The sequence below is a fragment of the Glandiceps talaboti genome, chromosome 5 (genome assembly GCF_964340395.1).
Source record: "Glandiceps talaboti chromosome 5, keGlaTala1.1, whole genome shotgun sequence".
NCBI lineage: Eukaryota > Metazoa > Hemichordata > Enteropneusta > Spengelidae > Glandiceps > Glandiceps talaboti.
In genome coordinates, this window is record NC_135553.1 from 11,851,008 (window position 1) to 11,873,743 (window position 22,736).

Genomic DNA, 22,736 nt, shown 5'->3' on the forward strand with positions numbered 1-22,736 from the left:
GATATCTTTAACAATAGTGCCGTAAGGATAACATAGAATCAATCTTTTGTTCTGCTCCAACTTTTTTGATAGTTCCAGCAGTCAATTGTTTTTCACACCTGACTTATAATCCTAATCATAACTGAACCTGTAATATCAAAATTTAAGGATGACATAATAAACTTACGAATCTTGATGAGTTGTCGTTTTTGACCGTCTTGGCATTACCGAAGGCTTCTAGAATAGGATTGGCTTGTAACAGTTGTGTTTCCAGCTCACCCTACGTATGGAAAAAATCAACACAAACAATAACATCATCAGTATACGGTGTCGTACACAATGCTGACCTACACACAAGCAAGTGAACTAAAGCATCTATTAGCAGCAAAACTGGAGCTATATCTCGTCACCACAGCTAGAGTGAAGTAAAACAAAAAACGGTAAAGCAAGCTTATCAACAAAATGCAACTTTTGGATCGTATGATATTTATTGCTAAAAAAGAAACATGATGCATTGCAAACAAAAAATATTGGGCACTGTACGTGAAAATGGTGTATCTGACGAGGCGAGATTGTTGAGATAAAGGTATGAACTGTATGTAAGCCCTTCAAAAATATCAGCGTTATGATGGGACATTCCCCACCATCAATGGTTTTTGTATGTTATGGTACACAATCATTATCATATCAATGTACCAACCATACAACATCTCAATGTTCCTCCGGAAAACCCCAGGATAATCTAATTTCTAAATCTGGATAACTAACTACCCAGATGTCTATAATCCAATGAACTGACATTCACATACAATGCCCGTCAATAAACTTAAAACAACAAATGATAAAAACATGCAAAATTTTTGAATTTCAACACATGCAATTAATACATGCTAGTTTTATGATCTTATCATATATTTTGTCTTGCTTTGAACAATGTCACACTGAAGGAAACTGTTTAAGTTTCATGCACATGCATAGTGGAAACATGTCATACATGCCAAGCAGCTAGGCTAAACTGAGAGTGCACCCTACTTCCTACCATGCACTGTGGCCGACTCAAATTTTTTAAATTTTTTCTCTCCTGTTTTAGGTTTGATATTGCTTTGTACACAGAATCCAGACTAGATCAAACTAAATTTTACAAAACAGGTGAAATTCAGTAAGAATTTTGATACAAGTTATTAAAGTACGATGTCATCCCAGTGCATACTTGTATACGAAGGATGACTCCCAATAAAGGCTGTGTGCAGTGGGTGTGTAGTTTCTACACACTTCCAGTTACAGAAGCATTTTCAATAAAACATAAAATTGTAGAACATAGTTTGTCAGATTGGTGGATGGTCTGCAGTACTTTACTCTGTATATTACTCAGACTGTCTCTAAGCCACCTTATCAGTCAGCAATCCTACAGAACGACTAGACCAACAAGGTGAAATGACACAACAAATCTTTCAGTATATACTCAGACCACCAACCAATCTGCTCGAGCAAAATATTTGTGAAATTCTTTGAAAATGGCTGAAGAAAGAACGTAATTTTATCTTCTTTTTATAGCAAACTTTGGAATGTATTCATCCTTCAAGGAAAATGCAAATGTATTCACGGATCTACGGGATACATATATATGTCGGAATGTTGGGAAAATATGGATTGATATGATCCTATATATGATCTTGATTCTTGTTCTCCAAGTCTAACTATATTACCCAGGAAATGGTTGCTACGGCTACCACTAACATGACAAAAATGCTATTTTGGCACTATTTTTTTTTTCTTTCTGTTTTACTTCTAAATTTGCCTTGTTGAATTAGTGACACATTCATGGTGCATATTGTTAACACATGCATGTTGTGTTTTGAAATTAAATGATTAACATTGTTAACTGGGCTCTATTTGATGACACAAATATATACATCATTAGTTATGTTGAAAATATTGGGAGGTTAAAAGTCATGTATGTACATGTAGGTTATATATTTGGGAAGTTGAAGTTTGTCGTTGCATTTTCCTTGACGTTGGGAACAAAGAAACACAACACACTGCACGTCACAAAGAAAAACAGCAATGAACAAACATATCGAACACAACGAACACAGACTCAGCAAAGCCTGCAAAGCTGGAAATGAAAAAAGTTATCTAGAACTAAGGAGGAACGTTTACAGGGTTCTGAACGAATACTTGATTTATGCAACAAAGGAGCACAAACAAACGCACGGCAATGCCTATAATAACATTATGCGGCGTAAGCGATGATACAATACGATACAATACGTAACCCGACTATATACTTACAATTGACTGACGACTCAGTGCTAACGAACTCTGTGTCGTTTTACGACAAGTGGTACAAAGTTACAGAGATACGGTGAGATGGTACAACAACAAGGAAGGGGGTTAGAGAGAAATTGAAAGATAACATGCAGAAAGAGAGAGAAAAAAAAGAAAAAAAAGATCTAATATTATCCCCACAGTTACATTACTATTTTAAACATCGTACAACAAGCTACGTAACACCAATTATTACAATATCAAAATTGAGATACATATAAGTAATGAATTAAGCTATTAATTGATGCATATACAACTGGTTAACCAATCAATGAATTACTGAGGTGTGTACTCACTGCTACAACCTGGGAGTCTCTGTAATTGAACAGAGACTAGGTCGGCAGCAAAGAGAGAAGATGAATATGAATGTTATGGTGAGAAATTGTGAGACAATGTCAGTAGAACTTAGTGAATCTGTCAGCCTATGTCAGTACTTGTAAGTGAATCTGTGAGATTACTTCAATAGTGAAATTGAATCAGTTAGGGAGGTTTACACTTTGTTATTTCAACTCCCAGTCGACTCTATTCTTGACTGGATATAAGAAAAACAAATATGAACAGTTGTGTCCCCAGAGTTGGGTTAAATTAGGTCAGGTAATGGAGGGTGGTTTAGATCTGACATAACTTTCAGTATGCAACTTGCAATTGTATTTAGTTTCTTAGATAAGGAGGATTTCAATGGTCAACGTTCAGGGTTACTGTTGAAAGATTGGAGCAAATGAAGGCTATGCTAATATTGGAAGATTTTGTTATGATTTATGTCAACACTGAGTCCAGAACAAAATAAAAATGTGAATGGGAACTAAAATCCAGTTTTATATCAGTTGTACTACTTTAGAATTGAAATTTACATTGGTAGTCTTAACATAGCTAGAGAAATAGAATCTGTGAGACTATGTCAGTTGTCAAATAGAATCTGTGAGACCATGTTAATACTGAAAGTCTAAAAAGGAAATTGACATGTCGGTTGTCAGTATGTGAGTCAACATCTACAAGAAGGTGTAAGTATATCAGTAATAACATGAAATTGACATGGGACACAATATAAGTATTGGTAATAACATGAAATTGACATGGGAGACAATATAAGTATTGGTAATAACATGAAATTGACATGGGAGACAATATAAGTATTGGTAATAACATGAAATTGACATGGGAGACAATGTAAGTATTGGTAATAACATGAAATTGACATGGGAGACAATGTAAGTATTGCCATGGTAATAATATAGAATTGACAGTTATTGGTAATAACATGAAATTGGCTTGGAGGACCTGCACATGAAAGTAAGTTGAAATTTAGACAAGGTAAACAACAACGTTGATAAGAACATGACATTGGTGTGACAGTTACGTGATGTGATGGGACAGGATTATGGTAAAAAATCAAATGATGCTCAGTAATACCAAAATAACTATCAGTGATGTTTACTTTAACTTTCTAGAACTCTACTGCATAGTTACAAAGCATGAAGTGAGTTGACCATCACCACAAGCAAGGCAAGGCAAGGTGAAAATGACACATTAGATTATAATGATGGAAAAGAGCAGGAAATTATACAGAGAAACTGATTTAGTTGTGAAAGCTGAGATAGACTGAAAGATCAGCCATAGTGAGCGTTCTTCTAATCCCTTTCAAGAAGAACACTTCCAGTGATATATCTTAGCATAAGGATCAGCCTGCTTATGTCCGTACGTCTAGCCTTCACTGGATTATTACAGTACAGATACTGAGGAATACACCACATGCAGGAAGAACAAGGATAGGGAAGGGGACCCAGGATGGAAGGCAGCCAATCCATTCATAGCCTTAGATTTGTTCAATGCGTCATGTCTGCTACTGTTGAAGTTTTAATTTTTGTCGACATTGGTGGTCACATTATTACTTTTTTAGGAGTCCACTGCCAGTAAAAGAAACAATACTATTTCCCTATTGCCTATTTTGTCCCCAACTTCACACTCCTTTTATTTTCTTTTAAACCAATCTGTATCACTTCACTGCTAACAGTATAAGGTGAAGTCTCCCCGGTGCAAGTATGCATGCACAGTTGAGTGGGGGTAACTGGAGAAGGGTGGTCACAGCCCTATTTCACCACACCACTTTGTTCCACTGAAAAAACGAACAGTGTACTGACTGTTGTTGTATCCCTATAGAGTTATGGCAGTTACTCATTTCACGCACACAGGCGTTTGCTTGGAGACCACATAAAAGAGGCCTGAGTGGTGTTGACGTAGGGCTATCAACTGACTGATTCAGGTACCTGTGTTTATGAAATAAACCTGTGACCTGAACTCTGTAACGTTAGACGACTTGGTGCACTACTTAAACTGATAAGCTTAGTAAGCAGACATAACTGTTTGTCAAAATGTGTGCAAAAACTGGCTCTATATATGACCTATGACATCATATCAAACATATATATATACCATACATGGTATACAATTTTCAATAACCCTTCCGCCCCACCCCATCTCAATTTCATTTTGAGCTTTGTTTCATAGAAATCATCTGATTTGAAAAAATCTACCAAAGAGATACACAAAAAAAATTTCATGAAAATTCATCAAACGTGTAAGTTTTATCAGAAAATTTGCCTGACTAGATTGTATTTGAAGTCAATTTGCTGGTACTTTGGTTCGTTATCATATCCTTTTGTGTGCATTAAGATATTCAAAGAATGAATAAATAACTTGGTAATTTTGTGTGTGTCAACATGTGCTTTTCATCACAAAGTGCTTGCATAAACTGCAGCTGATCTATATACTAATCATGGCAACAAATCGGTGTGCTCATTACGTTCTACAAAGGCCACATTCATTCATTTAGTTAGTTAGCATCTCACACCACATCTAGTTCTCTCCTTTTTTTTTCAATGTGGAGTAACAGGAAGTTATACCCATTTAGGGGAAACCTGCAGTTACCTTGCCATGTTTCCATGCCTGCATAAGTTTTGGTAGCCAGAATATGGCACCTGTGTAAGGACATTTATGGGGCTGGAAGAAATGCCAAGGAGTGCCTATTCTCAGCCCATAGATCCAGTACAAAATTGTCTGTGTTTTGTCAATGGTGGTTTCAAACCTAGGATGGGTTTTCTCAAACCCTGCGGGTATTAAAAAACATGATGTACCCGACCCCATCACATGAAATCCTGCCAGTAAAAATGTGACGTATCTCCTCACCAAAGACCAACCCCCAAACCTGGCATGCGTTTCCTGAAAGCCTGTGGGTAAAAATATGATGCACCCATCAATGCTACCCCACCTTCCTTAATGCTGGACTGGGTTTTTTGAAACCATGTGGGTAATAGTAGGGTGTACTCATCAAATACCAACACCCCATCCCTCAAACCTGGCAAGTGTTTTGGGATAACACTGTGGGTTTTAGCAAAAATGATGTACCTGGCCCCATCAAATGAACTCCTGTGGTACCCGGCCCCATCAAATGCACTCCTATGTTACCAGGTCCCATGAAATTAACTCCTGTGGGTATGACATTGGGATTTATCCATCAAATGACAAACCTTGTGTTTTGTAAAATCAAGGTATACCAATCAAATGAACCCCCCCCCCCCTCCACCCTTAATGTTTATCTAATGAGTGCAGTGTACCCAGGGATGCATTTCAAGTTTTCTTTGTTTCAAGACAGAAGTCCTACATCGTTGACATTCTTTTGCATCAAAGGTAGGTTTTAGCTGGGAGAACAGCAAGTACTAAACCCCATCAAATGACACTGACAGTTTAGTGTACCCTTGTGTTAGAGAGTTAAATTTTGTTTTTGTGTTTTGGTTTATTATGTCAGAACCTCATAAGAATTAACAATTCTTCTGGGTCAAAAATGCATTCCACTGGACGAATAAGATTAATATTTTTTTTTCCTGAAGACAAGCTGTAAGAAGATTGATACACTTCAAATAGTTGAAGGAATTCATTGCACCATGATAAAGCCACATACAGACTTAATTTATGAAGCAGGTGTTCAATGTTCTGACATGTAATGTAAACACATGTCAACTGAACAATTCACTTCTTACCATTTCAGGCACTTACACTGGCAAGTTTGAACCAAATTGTCTTTTCAGGGACACCAAGCAGTTTGACAAAAATGGCAGTATCTAGAAAACTTTTAATGTAGTGAAATTTTCAAAATTTCACAGCGACAAACTCAAAGTACCAACAGGATCAGAAAGCCCATCCCTGGCTGACCACCATGTATTTTTTTTTTTTTTTTTGAAAACTGATCAGTAACTGTCCAGCTACTATTTACAGTAATATTTTGCTGGTCATTCAAAGAGAGGGCTGAGAATATGCTTGTCCAAGGTTAGGAAGGAAAACAAGGCAGAGATCATGAAAGCATAGAACGGTTGCACAAAGAGACACAACTACAATCTGACAAGCAATACAGTCACCTTTTCAACAGTGAAAAATAGGAAAGGGGTTTTTTTTACCAGCCAAGCAAAGAAGGTACAAAATGTTGACGAAAGCTTTTTTTTTTTAGATCAGAAATTGGATAACAGTTCTAGGGTAGGAATGATGCTATATGAATGGTTCTAGAGGTGAAGAAATATAACATTGTCCTAGTATTGGTAAGCTGAAAAAAAAAAGTTATTTATTCATCGGAAAAACTTCTGAAGTGACAAATTTCAAAATATTCAGTGTTCTGTGGGTTGGTACCGACTATTCAATCCAGAGTGGAATGTTTCGTGGCTTAAAAACTTATGACTACAAAAGAAATGTAATATTTTTGCTGACTTATGTTGTAGAAATAGTAGTTGTCCCTGGTTCAAGAAAACCTATTATACACCTACAGGTCCTGGTAGAGTACAGCAAACTAAAAGGCTCCTATCATATCAATCCCTTGGCTGACAGTTACACTCACATTAAAGGGGCATAAGATTCAAGTTTATACATTTTTGGGGTTACATTTGAAGCATTAGCATAGAATCCAGGCAATTGGGGAATTTAACATTTTGATTTCCCCATCAAAATACCGAATTCAAAACACCCATCCGCATGGATTCCAGGCTATTGCAGCATACATGTATGATTTCAAATGAATCAGTAAGTGTACTATTAACTGAGCATACTTCACGATCACTGCACTTGATAAATTATCAGCAGAATTCAATCCTGGTAATCACATGTAACAATAAGATAATTTTAGGATACAAATATTATACTTAATTGTCATGGAAACCCCTACTATGCCGGCATCAACTATACCGACCAATGCCACAAATATTAATGCCATTGAAGGTATGGATCAACAGAGCATAACCAAGTTTTATATCAATATCTTCACCAAGTAAAAATATCTTTTAAACTCAGTTCATGTCCCCTTTTAAAGCCCTATACTTAAGATACAATTACATTGAGTTACAAAAAACCAAGTCATTAAAGGGTTGAACATTGTGTTGTGTATATTTTTAACTTTTATTTTAAGAACATGAGTTTTGTCTTCAATATATTTTCCTTACTTCTGTTTTTCAAGTTTCCCAATTTACTAAATTTCTACCCTTTTACTTCCTTATCAACGTCACAATACAAATGTGGACACTACATGGTCTAAAAACAAAACAAAAAAACACCATGATAAACTTTGGCCTCATTTTGAAAGCACCATCAGGTGAGCAATGTCAAAGTAGTTGTAACTCCAGTGTTATTTTCTTTGAAAGTTTAAGTAGGTAAAACGTATCTGAACTTCAAAGGCATTTCTACTAGAGTCCAATCATGGTCCAACCTAATCTCCTCTTGACTGTAAATGAAAGTAGTTCTGTACAAATATTACCTAATTTTCTTCCAATTAATACTGTGATTCAAAATCCTATCAAAGACTTACATATATCAGAATATAGACTAACTTTTCAGCTGTACATTGTGTATTAAATTTTCCAAGGTTACTTAGTGTCACAACAAAACTGAAGGACTTTATATCTAATCAGGGCTTAAAATGTGCATTAGTCCAGGTCACATAGACTACTCAACATCATATCTAGATGACCATATCTACAAAGGTGTTAGTCTGTTACACATAACTAATGGAAATCAATAGAAAATTGTAACTGAAAGAATTCATTCAGGGAAATCTTACTAGTGCAGAGGTTAAACTTGAACCCGAGCAGTGATAAACAACTGCCTATAGTTTGCTGTACTTGGGATTGCCCCTTCGGTCAGTGACTGATTTGGGTCATCATGCAAATTGGACCCTTGTAGGTGATATGCATCAGTGATAAAGTAGAGTGTACATACTGATGTAGTGATAAGCCATACAATAGCTGTATTGTCTTGCCCTGACAGAGAACACTATTTGTAGAACAATACACAAGTACTCCATGCCTTTCAAACCAATCTATAGTTCTTTTTTAAATGGCCAAGTTATGCAAATACTGTCAGTTTTCACCTTTGCATCTTCATTCCTAATTTGTTTGTTTGTCTTCTGGTTATCTTTAGCAATTCAAAGTTACCTTGTTACACATCAACTTAGAGAGACAAAGTTTTCTAATCATAGCCATAAAAAGATTTCCATCTGTTCATAACACCCTCCAAGGAAATTTGTTGAAATCTTATGGCAAGTATGTGTTATAGATTATAATTTATATAAACTTCCTACACCAAAGTTTATATACCTTAAAATTAAACATACAATTTTGTTGTGTCTATAATTTTGTTGGTTTTTTTTTACCCCTCCCCCTTCTTTAGGATACTTTGAATGCGTAATATGTTTGGAATTCTATTTAACAAAACATTCCACCAAATCAGAACTGACATCAAATTCAACTCTGTTTGCATGTTAGACAATACTTTGAATTGTGCAGCTTTCATTCATTTGGATAGCTTTTGTCAACACTTCAGCCATTTGTCATTCATTGTCACAAATGTTAGTACCTCCCTGGAACACACTTTACATAACAGGTTACTCTTGAATTGTTTGTTTGTAAGGGTTTTTTTGATATAGCTTAATTCACTTCTAAATTCAATATCTCCTATATCTATAATGTATTGTGCAGTCAACATTTTTGATATACTGGGAGCCTGGGTGTTCTAAATTTGGGCTGCACTCAGATTTCATAGATCTTGTCGAGAACTACAAGATGGTCAAAAGGCATGGACACTGTATAGTTGTGTGTATCAATGAGAAATTCCTGAAACATAAATAGTAAACATTAAGTATCACAATACATGTATGGCCTCAGTTTGTCATTTCATGAAACAAACATATGAAGAGTCGGCGTAAATGTTCTATGTATAGGACAGGTTACCTTACCTGGAGAGTTTGTACCGTGATGGATGATGACTTGGCACCCTTGGCTGAACATGCTACGTATGCCAAATACTGTATGACTTTCTTGGTATTCTCTGTCTTACCAGCACCAGATTCACCACTGAAGATGAAATATTGCCATAATAATTTAGTTTTCAACAACACTACTAGATATACACATGCGCCTGTATGTATGTATGTATGTATGTATGTATGTATGTATGTATGTATGTATGTATGTATGTATGTATGTATGTATGTATGTATGTATGTATGTATGTATGTATGTATGTATGTATGTATGTATGTATGTATGTATGTATGTATGTATGTATGTATGTATGTATGTATGTATGTACGTACGTACGTACGTACGTACGTACGTACATGTATGTATGTATGTATGTATGTATGTATGTATGTATGTATGTATGTATGTGACCATAGTTATGTACATGTATGTGCATACATGTGCTTGTGTATTGTAAGTATTTTGCATGTGCGTGTGTGTATGCATGCATGTGTGTAAAGTGCAAAATACATAAGCTTATACACTCCTTTATTTCTACCATCTTCATATTGGTACAAGAAAACTCTCTACTATAGACTGGATTCCTTCTGATCTTTGTCTTTTGTCTACAGTATTTGTAAGATCTCAACAGTTCAAACTTTAGCACTCTCAGGAATACAAGTTTATTTATGGGATATAGGCCTGTTCTTTGTCTCTCAATGAATTACCAAGTAACACACCACATCAAAGTTATTAAATATCACAAGATATATTTTCACATTCCTTAGGCAAGGTCATATCTGGAGACATAATTTTCAGATTTCATCAGTCGGTTTACATAAAGTTCATCAATTGATGATTTTTCCTTATCATTTTGTAAGCAATCTCAAATATGTTGTATTAAAAATTTCCACTATTTGTTACATTTCCTATCAAACGTTTCATAACAAATAACATATGGACCTAAATTTAGTCTAAATCATTCGACAACTGGCAAAAGATAACAAAACTTAAACACCAAAGATATAATTTTTTTCATACAAAAAATATAAGAAAGAAAGCATGGGGTACATGAATTCTATTTTAAAGAGTAATTTTTGTTTTGATTGTAATGTCTGCTCTATGACGTGTGATGTCTGGGGATGTGAAAACGTACTAAAATAGCATGAATTTAACTCAGTTAAATAAAAGATTACTACATGCTGAGAAAAAAATATGAATTTTTATCAACAAGAAAACTACTCTCATGGGATATTTTTCCATCTGGGTGAAGCTGAGCCAAACCTCCTACGGGGTCTGACACTTTGTATGTGTTGTGTCTTCCTTTACTTACGTGCAAAGAATGGACTGGTCCTCACGATCTGTAATGAAAAAGAAGTAAAATCAGTGAAATGACAAATATATCATTACAAGCTCTAATCTGAGAGGACATACCTAGTTTGATTTGCTTTCAAGTGTAATCAAAGTTTATGTAGTTTTATTTGCTGAGACTTGATATTCTTTAAAACGTTCAATCATGAACTAATAGGTAATTTCCATATTTGATTATTCCTAACATTAGCAAAACATTTGGTACAATAAATGTCTAACCACATCAAAAGTGAATATCTGTAATTTCCACATTAAATTAGTCCAAAACTCAACGATGTTTAATAAATGTTGAAGTAATTAAAAGTGAAAAAGTCAGTCATTTCCACATTTAATTGGTGCTAACCCTGTTAAGGGAGTTTTATAATCTGTAATTACTATGCAAACTGTACAGTATTTAACAGTAGTGTGTTATTAGATAACAAAACAACATTGTGTGAATTCATTGAAATTGATACAACATTCCTTCAACTGGACAACAACACTTTCCACTCTCTGTGACAACGTAGTTGTCCTATGAAGTGTACTGATGTCAAACAACTTCATCTCTACCACTGTTAAGCCATACGTAAATATCAAAGTGATTTTGTTTTGTACCACACACAGACTGTGTATATCATCTCACTAAATAGCAAAGGCTTCCCAATATATATTTCGAGAGGAACAATTGATTTTTCAAAATTTATTGAAGGAACCCAAACTTCAGAGGTTCTTTACTATGCTAGTAGCCTATAATTTCAAACAGATCTATTGGTTCTGGACACCAGAGACATGTAATTATGTCAAATATATTGTTCATGATTCCAAAAGTCAAATGGGAGAGTCAAATATAGTCACTTTGAAATGTTTATTTTGAAACAAATGTGACATTTCTATCCATCCATTGCAGACCTTGATCATGCAAATGGTGTAATTATGCATTTTTTTTCATGTTTCTGAAGTGCTATAAACATTTCACAAATCACAATTCCAACGTCAATACTAGGCGCTACAGCCAGAAGTACTGGGTGGTCGAACTGATAATGTACAGTTTTTAATCCCTTGTTCACCCCACTTTGAACACAACTATACATTAATATTCAACACACAGTATTCCCAGGGGTGGTGGTTGATTTTTGTCAAGTTCAACATTTACTTGAGATGATAGAGTATACATGTCTTGGTGTGCGCGGGGCAACATTGCCATTTTGACCTGTTTCACAAGGTGTCTTACCCCAGCAGTGTGGAATGCGGCTATTTACATAACGACACAACATAGGTATGTAAGAAGGCCACCATACTAACCCCATCAATTCACAATGAATGGCTGACTATTACCATAAACTATTTTATTTGTATTGGGGCTTCCTATGTTTTCAATAATTAGACAACTAACAAAGTCTGACTGTGGTACATCATAAACAAAATACATATTTATTAATCCAAAAAGAATTCCAGCTTACTCCCTCTATATTCACTGTATTACTCCACTAACGACAGTCAAGAAATTGAAATGTGAGACATATCACACATAACTTTCTTTAATTAACCATAACAAAAATGTTCCTAGCACTGAATAGAATGATAATTTACAACATTGGCAATATTCCAGCATCAGGACAGTCAGTCACCTGACACTCACCTGACTGTCACATGATTCGATCTCTCATCAAACCATTACTCTAGCCATCCAAACATCTGGATATCACAACAGTGGACAACAGGAATTGATCCTTGGACATGTTCACGGAACATGACAAGATAGCTCATTGGTTACAGTTATAAATCATAGTCATAAATTCAATATCTCATATATCAACATTATTTATTATCATAAATTGGACGTGTAAATATGAGGTTACATATATCGGTCTGTATGAATATGCTGCGTAACCATGGTGGCGTTATATGTATCATTCGGCAACTTTTTGAAAATTATCAATATGACGTATACAAAGCTAAAACGACACATACATCTGGAAATAAATGTACCATTTGTCTTTCAACAGACTGTAATATCATAACTGTGTGTGTCAAGTCATTTTGGCCTTGCAGGAATAATTTCTGAAATTACCTGGATGACTATAACAGTTTATTAGTTCAATGTCAGGCAATGTGTCATTTTGGCCTTGAAAAATGCAAGATTCATTGAAATGTCCTGCATGACTAAAATGACACGTGAGGATGCTGTCTGTATGCATAAGCCATTAAGTACTAATTAGTCGCATTACAGTACATCCCCACACGTCTCTCTACCATTCTGACCTCGTACAAACAATGGTTGTCATAGCCATGCATTCATTTAAACCAAGATATGTTGGCATTCGATCATATCACTTTGTGTGGTTAGATTCCAGTCCTCATTTCTAATAGGTTTGGCCTCCAACTGTATAGTTCCACCAGGGAAACGAGAAGAATGCAGAAGATGTAAATGGTAATTCTCTAGAACGATTACGAAAGTCAATACATACTACAGATGCATTTTTTATGGTAAACACTATCTAAACACCACCACTTTGCGTTAAATAACGAACTCCATCAAGAAACTTACTTTGCACAAAATCTTTTCGTAACTACAGGACTTTATGACACATTTACTATTTACATTTTTTTTTCAGTTAACATCATCCACATTTATTGTCAATTATATCTAAATTGTCTGCTAAGGTCTGGGAACCTCAGAAGGACGAAATCTGGTAAAACTGGCATCGTTTTTTCATAAATATCGTCATTTTGGCAGGGAACCAAAGTAAAATGATAAGTGAACTTACAGGTTCACTTTACCCACTTACTGCCTCTAACTATAAGACTGTGTCATATACTTCATGACACCCTCTAATATCTTACTCTGTAATGAAATAATTTTCAGTATACAAACTAGATGCCTGAAAAGACTAATACAACTTAACATTGTCAAAACCTTACAATTCATCATGTCAAAATACTGTACATCAATTTTGATTATAACTGAAGTGAGCTTACAGGGGAATCTTTCCCTCAATTAGCAGAGACAGTTATAGCAAGAATTTCAGCTCTAACGAATAAACATACTCCCACGTTGTGTCACCCTAGATCTCTCACAAATGCCTTACAGTCATGAAATACAGTGTGTAAATATATAAGAAAACATTCACTAAATAAACAGACAGATTACATCTAAGGTATTGATTGAAACATGTAATTAAGATTGTTATGAAATTTGAATCAAACTTTTTGAAAAAAGTCAGCTGAGGTGTGAAATATTTGAAGAGTTGTGTATTTTTTGTACTCATTTACTGTGGTAATTAAGAATGTTGCTTTTTATCAGAAACCACATCAAACTCCCTACTATGTGAAGGTATTTTGTCACAGGTTAGAAGCAATGGAAACCATGATCCTTCTGTGCCCCACCCCTACATAGCACCTACAGAGCAGCCACACACCACCCTCGACAATCTCACCTACCAGCTCTACCCCTACCTCCCAATAATATCACCCAGAGGAACAACACTCTCGTTTCCAAAACAACTATAACTTAGACCCCTAAGGTAGGGTGGGGTGATGGTGGAGGAGGTTACGAAAGGAACTCTTGCAGTACTAGCCTTGCTGAGTGTCAACAACCCAGGTATAGATAGTTTAAAAAGCAATGGAATGTACTGAACAATGTGTATGCAAATCGGGGATTGACCACAGCTACTTGTTTGATAGCCAATTTCAAATACCAATGTACACTGTGTGTGTGGAAGTGGTTTATGTATAGTCTAGGAGATAACCACAATATGCAATACGGTACCTCCCCCTGTACCAAAGCCATTACACTTTTTCAATGGAATGTACAACTTCCCTTCCCTTTTCTGAAAATTTTTAATGTAATACAAAGCAAGTCTATCATAAAATTGTTTTGACTTAATGACCACAAATGTCCACTTTATATCTCCTATTGTTTAGCTTTACATAATATATACACGATATAATCAAATAATACTATATTATAATTGTATAGCCAATGTTGAAATCATTTAGAAATACAGTTTATCAAAAATTTTAACAATTCATTACAGGTAGTCAATCTTCAAATTAAACAGTTCTTTAAAATAAAACACTTCTGATTCAACTTCGATCATTATCTTCTGCATAAATCACTCAAGATCTGACCTTCAATATTTATTCCTTCCTTTTAAAAATGGTATTTTTGTACTTTTAATGTACAGTATGACCTATATGTATTGTAGCTTATCACCAATTTGTACAGTGTCAGCCAGTATACTGGTATCAATATATCAAACTGACTGGCCAGCTGATTTATCAAGCTGGCAGGCTAGTATCAGTTACTGGAAGCTTCTGTATTCAATACATTCTTTTAAAGAAAACATCAGACTGCTGTGACAACTGATATGATGGGATGATAGCCTGACTTGGTGATATGGTTTTTAAGACTGTCCAGAATGTTTGGTATGTGGTATTTCAGGTGAATCAAACATTACAGTATCTAATCAACCAATGCTGGTAGTAAGATATATCACAAACTAAATGTCTTGTTATATAACTATAAGTCTACCCTAACCATGGACTGCTGCCATGTACACTGCAAGCGTATCATTTCATTGACATGAACTGGTATCTGATTATTGGATTAGTGTATAACTTACTACACAGGTGTTAAATTTGTTGAGTGTGTTTGGAGAAATGTGTTTTTGAAAATGATCAGATCACTGTCCTGTATATTGTTATGTGGTGCGGTGTGGTGTGGTGAGGTATGTGATATGGGATGGTATGATGTGATGTGCTGTACTACATGTATGTGCTTCTCCCAACCCTACTGGGTATTCACAAATGGCAAATAGTGGATGAAATACAATTGTAACTGTATACCATTTATGGATCAGAGAAGTGAAATAACGATACACATCTCAAATTTCCCTGGAATCATCCACAATTTCAAGTGATAAATGAACCAGAAATTACCAACACCTCATGGTAAAGTGATATGTTATTATAAGTACAGTAACTAACACCTGTGCCAGGGGTGAAGTTCAACAAATTAATTATACCATCATGGTTCATTAATTCCATCTTTCTCACTGACTGCCAAGGTCACCATAATACATCAACAGTATTTAATAACCTTGACATTCATACCTCCATGATTTTAATACCCAGAATTATCGTTATTGTTGTCAAATGATAAGATTTCTATAATCCTGACATTCCAGGACAACAGGTTGCTTCTTTCTCCTACCACTTGTACATACAAATAGATTTCAAGTTAATTTGGTCTGAGTTTATTTCTCGTTTTATATGTAGAGTTGAATTTGATTATTAACACAACATACATCCATCATCAAGTGTTTTCTGTGGTGTTAGGGGTGGCAGTTATTCAAAAGCCTGAAAGTAGGATAAGAACGGGCTGGGTTTTTAAGTGACATGATTTTAATTGAAACATAGTTCCTATTTTAGAAGTCTTAATAATAAAACTGAACCACTTGTATGTTTTTGTCTATCTTTCTAAAGCTACACAGATCCAGTCAATAGGCACATTTATACAGCTATGAAGAGACACACAGGAAGTGAGAGTAACACTACATCAGCATACTGACAGGACTGACTCATGTAGAACTACTAACCACAACTATTTAGGTGTAACACCTCTTTACAAGCTATTCACTGGCTGCACACAGAAGGAATGGAGAAACTGGATTCACTTATTGGCTACGTCTGATACATCTTCCTTTGGAAGGAGCTAGTAAATACATTTGTACCACTGAAATGTTCCAGCTACAATTTAGTCCAGAGACTTGGCTATTCTTACCAGCTCAAAAGTTTCAAGAATGACACTGACATTTTCAAATGTAATTTCTATGCTTGGTATAGATTCAGACCCACACAACTATGGTCTGAGGTATAGATTAGTCAAGTGAATTGTTACAGCTGCAATTTCCTATTGATTTCCATTGGTCTTACAGACAACAACCTTTTAGAAACAGTACACACTATTTAGTTAGTAGACTATGTGCCTAGACTATTGCTAATTTTTTTTCAAATCTTGCACTGTCACGCCAGATAGTGAAAATCTCTAGACTAGCCATGATTATATACATTTATCACTCTAGTCCAATTTGTCACCACTTACTATTCACAAAATAATAATAAAACTGACCACTTTTTTCCAAGACTACATTTACAAGCACATCACATATTTTGCGTGTCGTGTGTTAATTGTATCTGCCTATCATTTTCAAGACGGCATTTATATTTCTTCAGAAATTAGAGTCATTATCTGTCACTTGTATGTGACAACTTTTATTTCAAAACTACCTCTTCAAACAAATTAAAACATTCCTAAGTGACATGCATTAATTGGTATGTAGAACTTTTTTCAACACTATTGAAACCTCGATAAATATTTTGTTGTAATTTTTTCTGTTATTTGCATCAACTGGTTTTAATCTCTTCAAACTTCTTTCCATGTAGGACCTAGTCAAGGATGCTACCCATCACTCACTCAGTTATTGCATACCACTCAGTGTTGTTGTTCCACCAAATTCATGACAATAGTCTGGGCCATTTCAGTCGTACATTTGTTTATTAATTCTTCTCATTTCTATTGGGAAGGGATGGGCACCCTACTTCTTGTCTGCAAATCAACATTACCATGACAATGGCCACACACAATCACTTCTTTGTTATGCATGCAATTAGTTCTGCAAAAAAGTTGTTGTACATGAGTTTGAGGATGTTCGTAAAAATAAAAACAAAATGTCGTCCAGGTTTGAACCCTCAAATGTATGGAGTGTTTTCCTTTTCATATCATTTCATTTTTATCATAGGGGGAAACAGTAGACACAACAAACCTTAGTCTTAAACCAAATATGTTATGTAGATACAAGAAGGAACGTAAACATTTACATGTGTACGGACCTAGTCTAAAAACGCCTCCCTCGATTCTAGAGGTAGTAAGGTACCTTAGAAGAGTAGTAATTTTAGTACAACTTCCCCCTTCTCCCTAAATTGCAAAAACACTCACACATCTCCTGTCTGCCTATCAGTATTTGTAAGTAAAAAACTGAAAGCGCCAACAATACAGAATTCCAGCTGCCAGTACACACCTATTATTCTTGTGAATACATTTTGACATACCTTTTCCCCATCAATAGGGCATTGCCCAACAACAACATGACTGACAACAGCAGTACACGCTGCCCTCGGCCATCTTCTTTGTAACACTTGAAAAGTGTGGGTCAGAGAGCACCTCATTCTAGTCACATAAAATGCCTTTTGGCCATAGTTCTTTTTCAAACCGACTACACAAATCCTCTGAGAATTGTTTGTCTCATAAAGTTCTTTTTACCATCTTTGTTGAGTCTTGAAGTATTCAATCTCACTTCTCTATTTTTATCCAAGTCATGACCTTACCATATATATCAGCTATCTATGTGTACGTGTGAAACTTTATTTCAATAGTGAATTCCTCTTTAGCCCCCCCCCCCCCCCCCCCCCCTCCTAGAACTATCCATTTTTCAAAACTTATCTTAAGTTTTAAAATTCATGGTCATACTATTCACTTATGTACAGTAAAAATGTATCAGGTTGTTAACTTGCAAAGGTGTGTGTTGAATACAGAATGTTGTCTATCGTACATTGTATGTCCTTCAAACTCCCAGCCACCGTATTTTACATACAAGACTTGTGAGTAACCTGTCTACTGTACATACATGTACAGCCATTACCTTATCTTACATCATACCTGGGCATACCAAGTTATGCTAACTATGCGTACACATTCACTCAACATTTCATTTGTATGCAAATTAGGTGACCTTTATGCTAATGAGCAAAAGGGTTAGCACTTGATTGGTAGGGTTCAGAGTTTGATCTCTACAATGGTGAAACCACAGGGTTATTCGGGCTTAAACAGCTTTCCATTCCGACTGTACACATAGGGGATCATAATGGGGGCCTTTCATAATTGTGATGCACTGTAACTTGTTTTTTTCCCGAATGTCAGTGTTTGACAGGGAGGTCTATACAGAACAGTACTGCCATTGTGAGTGACAGACAGTAAACCTTGTGATATACTAGTCTGAAAGTACACCACTAAATGTCAAAGGTCACTTTCCCAACACTTCTCCCTTGTCTATCCTATTCTGAACGATGATTTGATTCAAAAGATAGACAAATCACAGCACGACTTCCAAAGTCTGGCCTCAAATGAATCATCACTCGATCATTAAATGTGACCTTGGGACAAGATTTGATTTGACACTGAAATCATTGCACTGCTTACCAAGTCCTCTCCTCACCACCACTCTTATCAATATCATATAAGTGACCATGCATGTGACATGATTTGGTTTGACAGATAGAAATCACCACACTGCTTACAAAGCCTTGCCTAAAATGAATCATCACTCCATCATTCTACATGACCTTGTGATGTGATTTGATTTGACACATAGAAATCACTGCATTGCTAATACAAAGCCCTGTCGAAAAAATGAACCATCACTATATCATTATCACACACTGTGTCATGATATAATCAAAAAGCTCATGACTAATTTGTACGATATTAGTTTAGCAACACAGCCCGACATGAGCATATTAGATTTTCAGGATGTATAGGGGTCACTATTAAATGAATACTTCCTGACAACATAGGGAGAGTGCATGTAACCCAGACATCAAAACACAGACTGTTAGACCACTCAATGCAGTTATATTCAGTCAATTAAATTACCAAGGCTTAGTGAGCAAAATTTGAGTTTTCCACATGACTGATATTTTTAAAGGTAACAGGTAACACATTATAATCCTGATTTTTTTTTCAAGTTAATATTTTTTGTGTACTACCAAACACTTACTTGTAGAAAGAGGATTAACATGCAACAGCATGGGATGCAAATGAAATATTAGTATTAAATCAGTAAGGTACAGTCAAGGTAAAAACTTGTCTCATTCAAAATTTTAGCTTTGCATAATTATTGATACTTTTTAAGGCAACATTTGCCAACGCTAAGGTCATAAATGTAATACCAAAATAGGTATGGAGTTAAAAATATTGACTCGTTACTGGTTTATAATTGTGATTTTGCCTGTAAAGTTCTAGTCTATGCAGTATATGCTGGATTGTGTTGAGAGCTAGCTTACATTGACAACGTGCAAACTACTATACTTCTTTGTCTATTTTTATCCCAAATCTTGCCACACTGTGCTAGAAGTTTCGATCCTTACCAGCTGTTTAAAAAATGACATGCAGTGATGATGACGTTTGTGGCAGCCCTGCTGGTTTCTATACGACTGTATCCAACATTGCAACAATGATAGCAACCATGTTTACTGAGTCAGGTGTCATATAATCCTGAAGACAAACGACATCCCTGCATTTGACAAAATACAGTACTAAGCTCAATGTCTGACTGTCTGGCTGCTGGCCATTTTGTTTACACGTCACTTTCAAATACATAATCCATGTAATAGTAATACATATCAAAACACTGAGAAAAGACACAGTAATGTTGAATAATTAAATGAATGCATAATCAAGGTCTACTGTCAGTAGACAGTTCAAGATGTTGTATTTACTTTTAATTTTCCATTCTAATGTAACTATATTTTAGTCTAACTGGTGCATGAGCTTGTCTCTGAGTCAGATTCCGATGACAAGATTTGTCTCTCACAGGAAATATGGCTATGTTATAGACAATTATTCCTTTTAGAATGAGGCGACAGGTCAGCTGTAAAACCATCTAGATGTCTTTGAACCACACATAATATGATTATCTAGATGAGAAATCTGCCATCTGTTCAGGAACTGTTCTCAGGATGTCTTTATATTTCCATCTAATGTCTCCAAACAAGATTGCTGTATCAAGGAAACCAGGCTTTTATTCTGGGATCCTACCCAAGGCGGCTGTGGTTTTCATATTATTACACAACACGGTGGCAAATACACCTATGACATTTTGATTAGCTAGACATGGTTAAACAAGACCTACCAGGCAATCACACAGGAGTATTAAATTTGATCAATACATTAAAACATGATGTAGACTTCCCTGTGTGATACTGACAAGACTAATAAAATCAAGATTCATTAGGAGTGCGAGATTGAACTTTTGGGGCAAAATTTACATTGCTTAGTGACTAATTGGAAATCGAATGGTTAGATACTGAATTGCATTGTATAATCCAATTGGGGTATTTTCACAACGTGTAAACATACATATATGTAATCCTGTAATACAATCATACACTCAGATGACATCATTGGGATGACGTCATTGTAAAGAAAATAGCTCAACTCAACTACCAGTACTACTACTAGATACATAGTGTGTGTAACAGTAGATTTAAGGACTGTTGGGTATTCCAATGTTCTCTAGTATGCATTGTGGACGACACCATTTGCCATCAGGTGTTTGGTTTAGTATGCCAATGACTTTAGTGAGTGTATGTGAAGACCACACTTTACCATCAGGTGGCCAATATTCAATTGTTTGGTTAGGATTTCAGGGAGATAAATACCACTGAGATAGAGGCAGAGATACCGATAAAGGTCAAAGGTGAGACGGAAGAGGTCAGAGGTGACTAACTGTGAAATAAACCAAGCAGAACAACTACACCATAAAACACACACACTCTGTGGGTGAGTGATCTACATGGATGCCCGACTTGATAATTTATCGCTCTATTTTTATTGAAGTCACATAACTTTTGGATATTTCTGGTTTAAATCATCTCAACTCAAGAGTTGAAACAAAACTCCTACATGTATTAAAACACACAACAGGACACCAAACCAGCTATACAGAATGTATGTAAGATAACAATTTTTTCAACTTTTAAAGCCCAAGGTTTCAGTCCCATGTCCTTGCATTAGTGATATCAGTGGAGATATATGGATAATCCAATTACATATGATAATTTTTTTTGTCCACGGCCAATTTTTTTTTTTTAAACTCTACAGCATATAATCTAATCTAGGCTACAAGAACCAAGGAGCTCTCAGGAAAAAAGTGAGCCACTGGTATTTATAATAATATTACACCTGTACAATGAATATATTATTGCCGCAATGACCATAAAACAGTAAAACAATAGACTGGCTTTCGAGTGGATTAACATTCATCTTTCAGTTAAGGAGTTGGGTATATAGGTGTTAAGGGTAAGAATAGTGGTTAGACTCCCCAGCACACATCTGATTTGTATCATCTGCAATGACTAGACAGCGGAAGAGAATTATGAGCAAACTCAGGAAGCATATGCCTTGAAATTCTGTCACACTATAGAATGAATGAAATTGAGGGGAAGTTCACAAACATTTAGATATAAATCACCGTGATTGACAGTTGGTATATCACATACTTTGGCAGTGAGGTCATCATTTTTCAAATCCAGGTCACACGTGGAAGGGTTAGACTATCATACAAATCTTCACGATCTGACTCCTTTACAACTTCCGTTTCTAAGTGTTCAGAACTATGCCATCTTTTGGAATAAAATATTTAGAGAACATGTTTACTTTAACTGGAAAAAATACCCCGAAAGCTGCTTGGTACAGATAACATCTTGAGATGGTAACACCGAGACTAGTCTCTGATTTTCACAAATCAATTTCTAGTACATGGTGATGAATATTTTGCTGTCTTTCCCACACCCATTATCAGAACAAATTATCAAGCTGCCTTGAATGATTTGCATAAATAAATACTTCAAGTAGCTTCGGTAACATCACCAATCAAAGAACTTGCTGCCGATTTCATTCCAAAATCAACCTTGAAATCCTTTTCAAACTGTGTTAATATCTGGTGTATTTTCCACAAGAGGTGAAAC

The 22,736-nt window shown here is 35.6% G+C and overlaps 2 protein-coding genes across 2 annotated transcripts in view; one reads left to right on the forward strand and one right to left on the reverse strand.

The window, feature by feature from the left end:
- Window positions 1-22,736, forward strand: part of LOC144435696 (uncharacterized) — a 443,695-nt gene that overhangs the window by 92,238 nt on the left and 328,721 nt on the right. The window lies entirely within an intron of this gene.
- LOC144435697 (uncharacterized) overlaps window positions 1-22,736 on the reverse strand; it is a 66,241-nt gene that overhangs the window by 28,213 nt on the left and 15,292 nt on the right. The window contains exons 4-6 of the mRNA XM_078124304.1: window positions 10,912-10,939; window positions 9,572-9,689; window positions 167-259 (exon numbers count right to left, since the gene is read on the reverse strand). Coding sequence (XP_077980430.1) covers window positions 167-259; window positions 9,572-9,689; window positions 10,912-10,939 — 239 coding nt within the window. The remainder of the gene's footprint in view (window positions 1-166; window positions 260-9,571; window positions 9,690-10,911; window positions 10,940-22,736) is intronic.